General features: G+C 41.6%; 1 protein-coding gene across 1 annotated transcript in view; it reads right to left on the bottom strand.

The window, feature by feature from the left end:
* PLPPR1 (phospholipid phosphatase related 1) overlaps nt 1-15,472 on the bottom strand; it is a 73,636-nt gene that overhangs the window by 3,300 nt on the left and 54,864 nt on the right. The window contains exons 4-5 of the mRNA XM_086479690.1: nt 8,243-8,493; nt 948-1,124 (exon numbers count right to left, since the gene is read on the bottom strand). Coding sequence (XP_086335816.1) covers nt 948-1,124; nt 8,243-8,493 — 428 coding nt within the window. The remainder of the gene's footprint in view (nt 1-947; nt 1,125-8,242; nt 8,494-15,472) is intronic.

Here is a 15,472-nt window from a genome sequence, read left to right on the forward strand (position 1 = left end):
GTTTGGGTTTTTTAAAAAAGTACAGAATAGAAAAAAAAAAAATCAATGACAGGACAATCTAGATTTAAGAGATGTTTAGAACCTAATCCCTCCTGATGAAAGGGACAAAGCATCTCTTGCTATGCAGTGAATAGTTTTGAAGTGTATTTTGATCAAATGGAACCAGGCACATTTCTTCGTGAGGATCCCCTTGACTGTTTGCTGTGTGGGTAAATCATCAGCAAGAGGCCTCTCGCCAAACAAAGCACTTAAACCACACAGCCAACAGGACAGCAAGTAACTTTCAAAGTCCCAAGTGATGGTGTTCCTAGATTCTGTGGAAAGGCCTTTGGTTCATTTTAATACATTTGGTTACCCTATGAGACGGTGAACAATTTCAGCTCAACCCCAAATGCTGCAAAGGGACATCAGGTTTTTCTCACAGGAAGTTTGTCCTGACCTTCCCTTCTATTGCACTTCTTTTATGGTCTAAAACAAAATGGGGAACCAGGACCACTGATTAGAGCCCCAGACAACACCCTGTAGCCCACATTTTTGCCAGATACCAGGTAGACAGTGGGGTTATATAACACAAGGGTGTCAGAGAAGAAGCTCAAGAATGCCCCCCTTCTGACATTAGCTGAAATCTACACCATCTTTAGAGCATTTTCCAGGACAGGTTGAGTAAGAACATGTACAGTAATTAAAATAATCTTGAAAGATATATAATGCACAAATGTCATCATATTAGTCGTATTAATTAGTATCAACCTGATTTTATATTAGGGTTTTCTCTGATAATACCTTTAATTAGATGGGGCTAGATTAATTAGATGGGGCTAGAATTAGTTCTTAGCAACTGGATTAATCAGCTGCAATAGGCCACAAGAGAACAGTAGTTTTTAAGTTTGTTTTTTTTTTTAACTGAGGTATTCTTAAAAGGAATGCAGAAAGACTGGTGGGCTTACCAGAAACAAAGCTACAGCACTCCCCAAGATGAAGCCTGCGATCACGTCCGAACAGTGGTTTCGATACTCAGAAACTCGATTTAGCCCAGTAAGGAATGCAGCACACAAGGTACCCAGACACAGCACAGGTTTGGCTAGCCTGCTACTCTTTGTTTTAATTGTGCTTGTGATGTACATCTGAAACAAAGGGCAAGCCAAAAATGAAAAGGGGCTCTGCCAGAAATGCATCTTTTTCCACCCAGACAAATCGTAAATCAGCAAGAATGTGACAAAACCCATGATTCATTGAAAAAAAAAAAAAGGGAAATCGAAGAAGAGGTTTAAGGTAGTTCAGAGAACACTGTTAAGAGAACAAAACAGATACTGTTAAATGATGTTTCAGGATGTCAAATACCCTGTCAACTGCCTTTACATACTGGACATTTTCTGAGCTGGTATGTACACGCCCAGTTCCTAACTTGTGCAAGTACTTGTCCATATGCTAGGAAACAGGCACTCTGAATGTACATAACTAAATGTTTGCAAAGGGAGTCAATTTATGTTTATACTGCTGTAGAAACTGTAAAGTGCACATGATGGAGTGCCTAGAATCCATATGAACTAGCTGTTCCAATTTCCTAAGTGGTGTTAAGTTTAAGAAACAGAGAACATTAAGAGAAACCATTCCAGACTTTCTCTGCAAAATGAAATGAAACACAGAATATAAGAAATTTCTTTCAAAACAAAGTTGATTCTGAAAAGTTGATTCCAGAGCATGAAATTTCACTGTGCTCTGAATATTTTTTAATGAACCCCACATATTTTTGGCAGTTTGTATTTTATTTTAAATGCATTTTGACAGAGAGAGTAAAACCACATGAGTTACAATTCGCAGCCAGTCATTAATTCTAGAACCACAAAATGACAAAGATCAAGCAAACCAAGCCTGATGGTAAAACAATTCAATAAAATAATTTTCAGCAAGAAAGTATGGATGCCTGCATGATTTCCAAAGCTTTGATAAGTAAAGCAAATATGTCAAACACATTTGCCAGAAATGTCTCCAGAATCAGGAAGATACATTTGAAAAATACATTTGATTCTTATTACAAATCAGCTGGTAAATTAACCTAATTCACATAGGATCACATGGATCCAATCCAATGAAAGTACAAACACCTGTTATACTGGGACAAACCATGGAAGTGTCTCTTATAGTGTTTAACATTAAAAGATGTCATTTTATTTGTAAAGAAAAAAATATGTTCTCCTATTGTAAAAATTGTATAATAATCAAAGCTGAATATATTTCCATTCTTCACCCTTTTTCAGTTGTCAGAAACAGAAATACAGTTCTGTTTGTTAGTCTTCTGGACAAAAGACTCTATAGAAGATACTTACTGTTTTAATCGCTTCTGCAATAACACCACAACCAGGATCTTTGTGCTGTCTGCAGGACTCAAATCTCATCTGTTTCTAGGATGACTTTGTTTCTGGAGAATGACACTGCTGCGTGCTTTGCCATGGGCAGCACTGAATTCAGAGTGTGACTCTGCAGGACTGTGGAAACCCAAGAGTTGTTCTCCTTTGTTGCTGCTGCAGCAGCTGACACCATGCTGGCTCACACTATCAGCCTCTGGCCAAGACTACAGTGGCTTGGCTGGGGCAAAGCTGCCTTGGGATTTTCCTGTGCCTATGCTGAAAGGAAACTTGTGGAGGCTTGGCTTGGTGATTCCAACTGCAACTACCAGCATATCTTGCTTTGCACTCCATGGTCTATTTGGCAACCATGGGCAATTACTTTACTGTATTTTAATGCCTGTCCCTTTCTTCATAAGCCAGGTATACAGAGGTCATTATGGTCTGGCACATAGTTTTGGGATCAGAACAGAAATCATACCTGTTCTCAAGGTCACTCTGTTAATTGCCTTTCATATATTCTCTTATTCTGTTGTATTGTGCGTATTTTTTTACTCTAACTTTCTACCTGTCCATATTTCTTTTCCCTTCTCCCTGGCTGGGCCATCAAATATCCCTACAGTTGGTCTCCCCTCACTGGCTGGTGTTAAAAATGTTAGTCCTAAACCAATTACAATACATAACTCTAGAAGATGGGAAGGATGTAGCAACCACCTCTTAGAAGAGAAGGGGATAAGCCAGAGAAACCGATGAGAGGAAGGCAAATCTGTCTGCCTCTGGACCTGTACCTGTGCAAAATGATACTTTCAGCTGCCAAGAATCTGCAGTACCTGACTTCTTACAGCTGAATTTGCCAGATCTCTGCCTGGGGAAGTGAAGTCTTCTGCCTTAAATATGTTGCTGAGCACACCATTTGAAGGTGAATTCGATTTATGAATTGGACATTATGGTGTGTAATAGCACTGGGAAAGGGACTAAGCTACTTGAGAAGTTCTTGCTTGCTTTGTTTTTCAAACCCAATACCTGACTGCAGCACATGCCTTGAAACGACAGCTAGCAAGCGAGCACTAGGTGGCAATCTTGCCCCAGTCTTTGCTGGTAGGTTGAGCTGACTATCACAGAAACTCACGTTAAGCTGCTTCTTTGGAAACAATAGAAAGAAACATCATTGCCGCTGTGTGAATAATTACCACCCACCCTTTCACCCTATGCATTTCTTTTAGCAGAAGCCAATTCAAACGAGCAATAGGGTGCTGGATTGCTTTCCTGTTCCCCACCAAAGCACTACTGCAGTTTACAGCATCCAAAGGAAAAACATAACCTCCTGAAAATAAGAATGCAGTCCTGCTGCAACAGCTGCAAAGCTACAGAGAACAACTCACACATGCATGTTTTCTTACAGGTATGACACGAAGCTAGATCTTTGTGTTACCCACAAGGGAGAGTTCTTATTACAAACGGGAAGTATCAAATTATTAAAAAAAGATTAAAGCTTCACATGTCTCAGCAGGAAAACGTAAACTTGGAGTAAAGAGAACGTTTTTAGCAATGTAGGTAATTAACCATGTGAACAGATTGCCAAGGGAAATCTGTTAAAGTCTCATGAGGAGAGTTTAAAAGAAGACAAACTGTTTTCCCAGAAGGTATGCTCCAGTTCATCCATAAATCATACACTGAGTCCAGAAATAACTGGGAGAGCTTCTCCATTCTGGTCAGACTTCTCGATCACTGCAATTTGATCTTTATTGTCCTGGTCCCTAAAGTCAAGGTATTTGGTTAAGATTCTCACAATATGTTTACCTTTTCACTTAGAACATATTTTCAAAGCTTTGTGTAAAAGCATAAAATCTCAGTGAATGTCACTTACGTATGATTTCCTTCACACAGCAGGTGTTTCTGAAAATATCCCACAATGCTATTTATAGGGTACATTTATTTACAAAATAATGTCAAAACCACTTATTTGATGGGTGGGAGAAGGAGGAAGGAAGCAAATATGAAAAGATGTGAAGAAAATAGAATAAATAATATCAAAAATAAACCACATGTAATTTAACTATATAAATTATCTATTCAGCTTCTTTGCTGTGTTCTTATCAGCACACTCAAGCAGTGTATTTAGCAATGTGTAATGTGTGATAGTAGCATTCATGCTGTGTATAATTTCTCTCCCATATTTTTCAGACAGACAAAAGCACAGTCAAGGAGGCTTTTTTTGTTTGCAGGTTCAAAATAGAGATACATATATATGTACATATTTTTATATACCTACAAATATGCATATATTTAGAATGTTGTCTGTTGAGAAAGGCAGAGTGGAAGAAGACTGTCTTGCCCTTTCAGCAGAAAGTGGGGAGATTTGTGATAGTTTATTTTCTTTGTATAGTTCACAATTTCATGCCAATACTGGAAAATTCTGTGTCCTACAAGCTTTACAGACAATCTCTTCCTTTACCATAGCAATTTCTACAATAAAAGAGAAGCAGAGCCTTTGACAATGATGTATATGTTTGAACATGATGCAGCTGCTCAAAGTGCCAAGGCCTTGAATTTCATTGATTGGTCTGGTAGGTGTCAATGCAGAAATGGAAGAAATTATTGGTGGGGCCACAGTGACATGGACTGCAGAAGGGATGTGCTGTTCAGCTATTCAGAATTTCCCAAATGCCAAGTTTCATGTCCAGGTATATCATATCATTCTAATCTAGTCAAGAAGCAACCAGGCGTAAACGACAGTTGCCAGGTCATGATTCAGTGTGATCAGGTACAGTCTTCTAGCCAGATGGAGGTGACAGAAAGCATTACTTGTGGATGCTGCTAGGCAAAGGCTTAGCTGAAGAATCCTAAAACCACTACTAAACTGTCAATGTAAGTGATTAGTTATATCTTTCAACCATAGAGACTGTTGTGACTCAAAATTCTCCTTGCTTTCACTGCAGAAGCGAATAGGAGGATCAGCAAGGATATCTTACCTTCTCTCTACAATAACAGGTCCTCTCAGTTGTGCTGGTGAAATACTTTAATTTTCCATGTTCTGGTTGAACACTGCCATTTGGTACATGTCCTTGTCATTGACTCTTCCATGACCTTTCTCAGAAGACCATGAAGTAACAGTTGTTTAAAGGTGATGTAACTGGGATACCCATATGCAACATGTGATTTTATTGTTGATTTTTTAGGAGTTAGTTAAGGAGTATTTCTAGCCTATCATTTTCTCTTGAGAAAGGTACTTAGAAGCATGTTTCTAACGGTATAGCAGCATGTACTGTGTATAGTGACTGCCATCTCTTCCTGCAGTACTTGTGGAAGACTAATAAAACTTCATTAGATGCCATTCTAATTTTTGTGTAAGTGTGGAAGCCAGGGCTGCCAGCTGTTTTCTCCTTCCCCTACTTTAGGCATGCAAGATGCATCTCTGCCTGCAGAGATCACAAAAGTGATGCTTTGGGTTCTCCTTAGCTTCTTTGGCAGGTGACAGGAAAAGTTGATTAAATATAGAATCATAGAATCATAGACTCTATTAGGTTGGAATTGACCTCTGAGATCATCAAGTCCAACTGTTGACCTAATACCACCATGCCCACTAAACCATGTCCCGAAGTGCCACATTAACACGGTTTTTGAACACCTCCAGGGATGGTGACTCCACCACCTCCTTGGGCAGCTTGTTCCAATGTCTAACCACTCTTCTGGTAAAGAAATTTTTCCTAATGTCCAATCTAAACCTCCCCTGGTGCAACTTGAGGCCATTTCCTCTTGTGCTATCCCTTGTTACTTGGAAGAAGAGACTGACCCCCACCTCACTACAACTTCCTTTCAGGTAGTTGTAGAGAGGGATAAGGTCTCCCCTCATCTTCTTCTTCTCCAGACTAAACAACCCCAGTTCCCTCAGCCGCTCCTCGTAAGACCTGTTCTCCAGACCCTTCACCCGTTTGTAACCCAGATTATCAAAAAATAAAACACAAAGCCAAACCAATCACAGTGGCAGTACTGTCACTAGCAGACGAATGAACAAATCAGTAGAGAGCCATCTGCAGCAGACACTTGAGGTTCAGTGATGAGGGCGAGACTTCCAGATCTCAACAGGTATTTATACAATGAAAGACAATATCTGTGCTGATTCCATTCTCCTGCCTCCTCATCTTCAACCTGTTTTATTTTTCTTGCTCCATGGCTCAAATCTTCAGCTTTATGCAAAATATAGCTACTACTAACCAAATACCCTGTGTTTTATGTTCAGCAGCCCACATTATCACACATACTGGAATCAGCAAGATACTTCTAAATATTGCGCACAGCACAATTACTAAGCAAAACTAGATCTGAACACTGCATTTCTTGTGTAATGCTCATGTTATTCCCAGCTGAATGGCAGGGAAAAGACAAGTGACAACACCTTTAGTGCTAGAGGGCATCTTCAGACAGAACTGAGCTGAAACTGGATGGTAGGCTGAAATGCCTTAAGGGCAGACTTTCATGACCTCGTGGTTTAGAAATAATATAATCTCCTGGCTCCATCTGTCATCTTCCTATGTGGTGTGGGCCCATCACAGGTACTCTTGAAAGACTAGACTACAGGAGACCTAAGCTCAGGAAGGAAAAGCATTATTCCCATTCTGCTGTAGAAATCAGCCTGTTTGTAGAAGACTTGCCTTCCTAGGAAACAAGGGAAGTTGGGCAGGGAAAGCTCATGAAAGGGTGTAACTAGCTTAGGGCAGAATCAGGACCAAGCTTGATCCTGGAGCTTCCACCTAAGTGTTTATCGTGATGAAAACAGCTGCTACAACAATGTTGAGTTTATTTGGAACTGTATTTCACACACAGTTGCTCATTGTTCAGAAGTAATGCGCACAAAATGTTAAGGGCTTTCCAAACACTTCCCAACAAATCCTGATCAAAGGAGTTACCAATTTATTTCTCTGTCATTATTCACACAGCATTCAATGCAAACAGATGGATATTGAAACAGCAGTGGGTGGCCTCTTCATTTTATACTAATGTGGTGTTTTATTCATCTGCTACCAAGATCAGGGTAAAATACTCAGTAAATACCCTGTCATTAATACGTTTAAGGCTTTTCTCAAATCCTGATGACCTACAGACAGACTCTGCCACTCATTTGAGTCAAGCTATTGGGGGAAAATAGACCTAGTTAAGTCATTTTGAGATCAGGACCGGATTAAGTCCCTGGATCTTAATGGCAAAACCACCAAGTTTTTCTACTTTGTGAGTAAGCTTTTTTGATCAATTTTCAAACATTACAGAAACTTTAGACACAGAACACAAAGGAGCAGCCAATCTGCTTCATCACTTTTAAAGACAGACAGTTTCCATCCTGACAGTACAGCAGTTTCACCTTGTCAAGATGTCAACCAGGGTCCATTTCTCTGTGGTAACAGCAAAATTTTGGCACTGACTTTTATTACAACCTTCTTTGCAAGGGGAATTCAGATCCTAAAGAAGGGGAGCAAAATCCAGCCTAGTTCAGCCTCCCATTAAAATGGCACAACTTACATTTTAAATGTTCAACAACCCATGGCGCGTGAACAAAGAAATAGTAGTGATCCAGGAGCCATTGAAGCATCAACTTCCTTTTAATGTTCATGAGACAGGGGCAGGGAGAAGGAGAGGTTGAATGCATACTCAAAGGCCTCTGAGAAAATCAGCAGCAAAGACAAGGTTAGGACATCGTGCCTCCACATCATACAGTGCCTCAAAAGCAGTGAGGATTTGATTTGCTTATACTAGGATTGGTAAAACAAGGAGAGAAGGGGATTTTCCCCTACAGACAAAGAAGAACACCCTCCCCGAAACAACCCATTGTAAGAAAGATGGCCCCATTCAGATGCACATACAGAAACCTCTCATACAAGTCAGCAATCATCACTAGCACTCACCGTGGCATATAAAGCTGAGTAGATGCTCAAAGCAGCATGTTTGGATGGAAAGGATCTCCTTGCCTTTTCAATCACCTCCACATCCCCAGTGCAGATATTGCCGTTGTTTATGAACTGGTGGTGGGCCCGACAGTCGTTTCCAGTGTAGTTGGGTTTACATACAGTCAGGAAGTAGGGAGCTAAGTTTCCAGTCACAACCTGGCCAGCGTTTACAAATATGTCAGTGGCAAAAAGTCCAAATGCAAACACTCCTGTGAGGAAAGGTTAAAAATAACAATTATTCCAACAAGTTTAAAAAAAGTCCTGGCACCTGAAAGGAAGAGACATAATGAGAGGCAAGGGACCAAACCCTGCAGTCATTACCCGGAAAAAGCCCCTGCTAACTCCAGCAGAGTCCTGCATCAAAGACATGACACCAAAGACCACATGCTTATCTCTGACAGGTGCTTAACTCAGCCACTCCAGAAGGACATAGAAACGGGCCAAAAATGATAAGCAAGTGCCTAAGTACTTTTGTGATTCAAGCTCTCAACAGAACTATGAGCTACAGTTTTCACTGAAAACTCTGCAGCTATACTATGCCTGTAAAGTTTCCACTATGACAATGTTGCCGAAATATTGGATCAATAACTCTCTAAGACCAATTTGTAGGTTTCAGAAAACAAGGCATTCTTTATTGCAGTGCTGGGTGCACACGCAAATCATTTCACAAAGGTAAGCACGCTTTTTGGTCATATGGTTACAGCCTTTATAGACCTTTCTCATTATACATTCATTATCTTCCCCAAAAAGGTGGTATTATTCTAATGATTTCCCAGAAATGTTTTACATATGTTCCTTCGCCCTTGCAGATGCTCCATCAAGCAGAACTAAATGGGTCGGTGGTCCTTCGAGGGTCTCTAGTGGTTGCCCGTAGTCTTCCTCACGATGTCCTCTAGTTGAATCCTCCTTCTCGAGCACAAGCCAGGGCCCCTTTTCTGACGCAACCTTTTGTAACAATCAGTCGTGTACATGTTTGCTAGGTGTCTCCTTTATGTCTCATTAATGTCTCCTTAATGTCTGGTATGTATAGATAGCTTTGAGAGAGCTGCTGCTGTTCCTGGGTTCCTGTAGTTTCTGTACATTCCTCCTTCATCAGCAAACAGGCTATGCAGAGTTTCACGACCCGAAGTTTCACATAGTTTCATAACCCCTAATTCAAATGTTAGCAAAACCGTACTTCATACTAAAGGAGAAAACTTCACTTTATCGTTTCCTAACCTTGGGGAAGCATGGTGAGGACAAACCTCTCGGCGCTCCCACAGCTGCTCCAGGCTGCTACCCAAGGAGAGGGCTCTTCCCATCAGTACCCCAGTAAGGAATTTGTGTTACAGCACAGCTGTATCAGTCATACTACATCCTATCTCTGAGTGACAGTGGCAAGCCCCACTTCACACTTGTGCAATGAATCCATTTTATTCGATATTTCAGTATCCATTCGATATTTCTGTAACAGAAGGAGTGTTACCACAGCGAAGACAATTTTGGGGGCTGAGTTTATTACTATTCTTTATACGAGTTCATTTTTATTCATAATTAATGAACCGATGTGTGATCATGGATGTAAAAAGCCAGTGGTGGTCAAAGAAGGAGGTAGCCTTCCTCTGGTGCTAGACTGCTGGACTGGTCCCTGTCTTTTTACTGATGTAAGACAGTCTTCCTCCCATTTATCCTGCTAAGTGTCTGTGTTTAAAAGTGAAATGGAGAGAGCACTGACACGGCACCTTTATTTCCTTTATCCCTCTGCTAATATTTTAAATCCATGTTTTTCCACAGCTGCCAGGAATTCCTCATCTTCATTAGCCAGCGCACAAGCAAGTTCAAAGGAAAAAAGGCAGCAGATACCTCTGCAGCCTGGTAAAACAGCAAGTTATTCCAGAGATGAATCTTGTTTTATATACAGCTCTTTGGCCACATTCTTACAATTTTTTGGCACAGCTTGCTTTAAATGGCGTCTTTCTGAATGCACTGTGCAAATCACGGGGAATGCAGTGAGGATTATTACCTAGCCCTTTATAATACTTAGAGAAATCTAAGAGCCAGGCAGTCTGTTCCATAATCTTTATTGTGTAAGTAAGTACAAGCCAACAACTGGGGTTTTTCAGAAAAAGGTCATCGGCTTCACAAAGTTATTTCAATGTCTAGACAGTGCATAGGTACAAAAGTAGTCCAGTATTTTTCTCAAAAAAAAAGCCGTTTCCACACCTGTATTTTCTCAATATTTGGTAAGAGTAAAAAAGCGCTGGCCCAGACTCAACTGCTGAGGGCTGCATTACTCTGCAGAACAGCAGAACAAGCCATGGTGGAAACCTTTATCATGCTCTGACTGTGATGCATATTGATCACTGTAATTCCCCTCTTGCAATTCTGCCAGACTGCGCCTTATGAAAATCATAGCTATGTGGAGCAATGAATTCAGCTAGCAGGAATTTAACCCTTCCAGACTGATTACACACCGTGTAGTCTCTGGAGACTTTGAGATAGGGTTGGCTTTAATTGATGTAAACACCGTTACACCAGTGAGCCTAGGTAGCGGTGGAGAGTCCCCTAATGGCTTTTATACCTCAGGAATCCATCTGTTCAATGACCTACAACAGCTAAGATAACTGACCAGAGCATGACAACGCAGCGACGTGATTGCCAGGTTTTTAGAGGCAGACAAATCAGTGCTGAAAGGCTTCATGGCAAGGGCAACTAGCCCTAGCTCTTCAGGGTCATACAGCCATGATATAATGCCAGAGAGAGAGAGAATGGGAAAACATGTATCTCTTCCAGACTTCGATGCTCAGGTGTAATGGGAAGTCATGTCATCCTGCTAAGGAGCAAGTGCTTTATCTCACTGTGCTTACTCTGGCCTAGAAAACCTGGGAGTGAACTTTAGTCCAGAACTTAGCATATGCTGAGGAAAGACGTAAACAGTGCAAGCCACATGGGAAGAAGACCTACAGTCTCTACAGCTGGTTACGAGCAGAAAGGATGGACAGAGGTTCATTTAATTTACATAAAGCCACTCTTTCCCCTCATCCACACTTGTCACAGTCTGGCTGCACAAGGAGGCCTTAAAGAAGGAGCAGAAGCTATTTCTGGAAAGGCTTCCTGACTTTTTGTCACTGTCTTGGCTCTCAGCTCTGTTTGTGTGTGTCAGGAGCAACTAGAAAGAAGAGGCTAGAAGGCAAATCAGTAAGCAAAATGTAACTGGGATAGAGACTAATTTAGGCCAGGCTATATTGCCTGCTACTCTCTTTAGCTTCCCCAGAGTCCAAGAAGAAGGAACTAAGGATCAGATTTGAACAGATCTTACATGTCCAGTAAGAAAGACCTTAGACAAAAAAAATGTGCAAACCAAAAAAAAGAACAAACAAGGAAAGACCTGATCAAAAATGCTGAGGACAGACAACATGAACCTCGAATCTTTCCAGCTCCATCCACCTGAACTAACACTTGCCTTGGCAGAAGAATCTAAATCTTCAGCAGCTTCTATTTTGAATGCTTCAGTTCTAGTTTCTCCACTTACACATGCCCCTAAACTACTGCCAAAAAGTCCTCCAAGCACAAATCTGTAATTTCTGGGCTCTCACTCACATGCTACTCTAACAGTCTTTCTCCTACCAAGCTCCTTGTGTGGCTGTTCATCAGTGTTGCCACCTGCAGCTCTCTATTGCTTTCACTAAGCGACATCTGCCCTGAAGAAGAATCCAGCTCTCCTCGCTCACTGTAACCTCAGTACAACCCTGTCTTCTACCTGCAACTCATGTTCAAGCTGCCTCTTCTTCCACTCTGAATCTGTCCAACATGAGTGACTGCAGCTGCTTGTTGACTCCACGGAAACTCTCACTATTACAGACATTTCAAATGCCACTAATTTGAAACAAAACAGCAACAATAACAAAAAAAAAAGCAAAAAAAAATCAACAAAAAGACCCGGGGAGTTGTGGGAGAGCAGCTGAAGAGACATCAGGAAGACAGAAGTGAGAAGCCAGTGGGTGGAAATGAGAATGAGGTAGAAGGCTTTATTAGAGAAAAACCATGAAACCCTTAAATGACAAAAGAAACAATGCATTGAAGGGCTTATGAGACATCAGAAGCTGTGCTCTTCGGCAACTTATCACCATGTCTTCCATCAAGTGCATTTATTTAGGCACTCCTCTCTCTCCCAGTGCCCAGTGAATTATCTGAATTTGTCACACTCAATGTGCTTAGAAAATGTTCATATCACATATGCACACTTAAGCACCCCTATGTTTTTTAAAGAAGATTAGAGTTTCAGTGGAGGGAGTCCCTGGAAGGACTCATGACTCTATGGAAATGCTGATCCTCAGCTCATCTCTGAAGGTTTTGCTCTAATGGTCCTGTGCATCCAATAAAGCTGTACGTTTATAGTCCTGTGACTCAGACTCTGCTAAACCACCCTTCATCATTATATCTTAAAGGGTGTTGTAAAAGAAGATCTGTATCATTAATCCATTTTACAACTGGAGAGATGGGGGTTGCAGGGAAATTTATTGTCTGTTGCCACGGCATCAGGAACTGGCTCAACAGCAAGCTGCTTCCAAGCACTCATAATCTGATCCCAGGATTGGACTGGCTTTGATCTCCTAGAGAAGACCCCACAAAGCTCCAGGCATCTACTGCCTCTTGTGTCTGCCTGCTACACCTGTGAGTGTCTTGCCTGGATACTGTTCCCTCAAGACATAAGAAGAAAGACATGTGGTCTGAGCATGCAAGAAGAAATTCAGTTCCCAGTGCAAAAGTACTCTGGAGCCTCAGGACTCCTCCCCACAGACACACAGGATTTCTTTCTTCCTTGCTGCTTCACAACTCTTAAGTTTTCATCTAGACAAAAGCCAGCTCAGAGCCTGGCATAAAAGGGAACAGTAAGGTTTGATTTGTCCCCAACACAGTGACCTGTTTTTCATTGTGGAGGTTCTTCAGTAATAAGAAGGGAGACCTACAGCAGTATAAGCTGCTGCAGCAGTTTATGTTAGAGACAGCACAGCCAAATTCAGATTGAGCTCTGCTAAAAGGCAGCCAGTTAATAACGTGCATTTTTTCACAGTGAACTTCAGATCCAAGGCAGAGAGAAGGATAAGGTCAAGCAAACTATGTCCTGCAGCTGCCTAGGGAATTGACATCAGAGCTCTGGGGTATATCTATCCTATTACAATAAACTCAACGTGTGTATAAATCTTGTAAACCTTTATTTGCTGAACTAAAGCCTTAATTTGCTGAAATAAACCCCTAATTTCATTATTTAGCTGACCACTGTGAGGTGTCACCATGCTTTAAATTAAGCTGTCAGCAGAAGCTGATCTGCACCATTTGTTAACTGCAAATTATACAGGTCCAAAGTAAAAGCCACTGGCAACAAATTCATGAAGCACATTGCATTTCTAAATATCTGAACTGGAGAGAGGCTACTTCCATGTTATCAGGGCTTTGCAGGTATACAACTTAATTACATGGATTAGAAACCTAATATAATGAAATACAACACACTGTAGTCACCCTGCCAACCCGAGTCAGGGAGGTCTGAATCCAGGATCCTGGTGGTATGATAGCAGCTGTATATAAACAGCCTAAATCCTTAACTGAAACTATTTACTAAATAATGCTAAAATAATTTATAACCTCTATTTGCAGTACAAATGATGAAGTAGAACATGGAAGCAAATTCAGGATGGCAAGATGTTAACAAAGTACCGAATGGGAAATTACTACAAGAAAGGGTGAATAAAAATACAAAAGACTGTGTGTACTCAAGTTGGGAGACAAGGAGAAGAGGCAGAGGCCCAAGAAATAACCACTCTTACCTCCTACTTTCTCAAAGGTGCAGCATGTAAACGGCAAATTTTGGCAGCAGAAATGTTTAATAAAACTGCTGGGAGGGGTGGGGAGAGAAGGGAGGAGAGATGATGTGACTGAAGAATACCAATGCAGCACGAATATTTTCAACAGAAAAAACTGCTTCAAAACAATTGCACACCACTTGTTTGACCTGAAAATCTTCAAATAAATGTCCGTGGAAGCAGCTATAAAAGACAAAGAGAAAGACGGAACAAATTGCAACATATATAAAAGTCTGATGTTTCCAAGCTAAGCCAGCTTTTTTCACTGATAAAAGAACTGATTTTCTAAATACAGGGAACATAGCAGGTTTCACCAAGCTAGGCTGCAGTAAAGGATCTGATGTAAACTGAACAAGTTGAGAGGAAGCTGTTTGCCACAAAAGTAAATGTCTACCGATGTGTACAATTCATGCCTGGGCTAGGAAGCATAGAAGAAATTTTGGTCCTGCTTCCTGTGAACAAAGAACCAGGGAGGGATTTAAGACAAAGCTCAACATTCAAGAACCCCACTAAAGTCAGGATGGGGGAATCTTAGAAACAGACAGCTGCTGAAGGCTTGAGGAAAGCAAGGAGAGAATAAGAAGACAACGTAGTAGGCAAAATAAGAAAAATCAAGGAAAAGAAACACAGGGCTTTGCCATCATCCCAGAAGAGCTGCATAGTTTTAGTTTCGCTTAATTATTTGATCCACTATGAAAGTGCAAAAAAAGTGCTTCATTCTGTATATATGAAGAAAAAGCAAGAGGGGAAAAGGCTCAAGTCTAGCAACCAATCCAAAAGATACCATGGAGATAGTATGACAAAGATGCTTATCTTTCACATCACCAAAAGATAGTCTGAATTTACCCTTTTTGCGTCTCTTCCCTTACAAAATCTAAGTGACTGTTCAGTGAAGTATCTGTAATTTTCTGTTTTGTGGAAAGGACATTTAGGCTATGTTGTGGTTTGGTGTCTGGCGGGGTTTTGGCAGCGGGCGAGGGGGCTACAGAGGTGACTCTTGTAAGAGGCTTTGAGAGGCTCCCCCGGCTCCACTTTCGGACCCACCTGTGGGCAAGGCCAGGCCAACGGCGCCTCTTTGAATAACTATTTAAGAGTGAAAAGCCGTTGATTGTCTTCGCTTTGTCTGTTTGTTTTGGTGAGCGGGTGAGAGCAGGGGGATGGGAGAGAGTCAGCCCTGCGGACACCCCGGTCAGTGGGGAAGGAGAGGGGGAGCTGTGCCGGAGCAGAGGCTCCCCTGCGGCCCGCGGTGGGGTGGCGGCTGAGCCCCTGCAGCCCCTGGAGCCCAGCGGTGGCCCAGAGGTCGCCCTGCAGCCCGCGGAGGGCCCCGGGCCGGAGGAGCAGGGGC

Source organism: Leptosomus discolor, chromosome Z (assembly GCF_034619465.1).
Source record: "Leptosomus discolor isolate bLepDis1 chromosome Z, bLepDis1.hap2, whole genome shotgun sequence".
Lineage (NCBI taxonomy): Eukaryota > Metazoa > Chordata > Aves > Leptosomiformes > Leptosomidae > Leptosomus > Leptosomus discolor.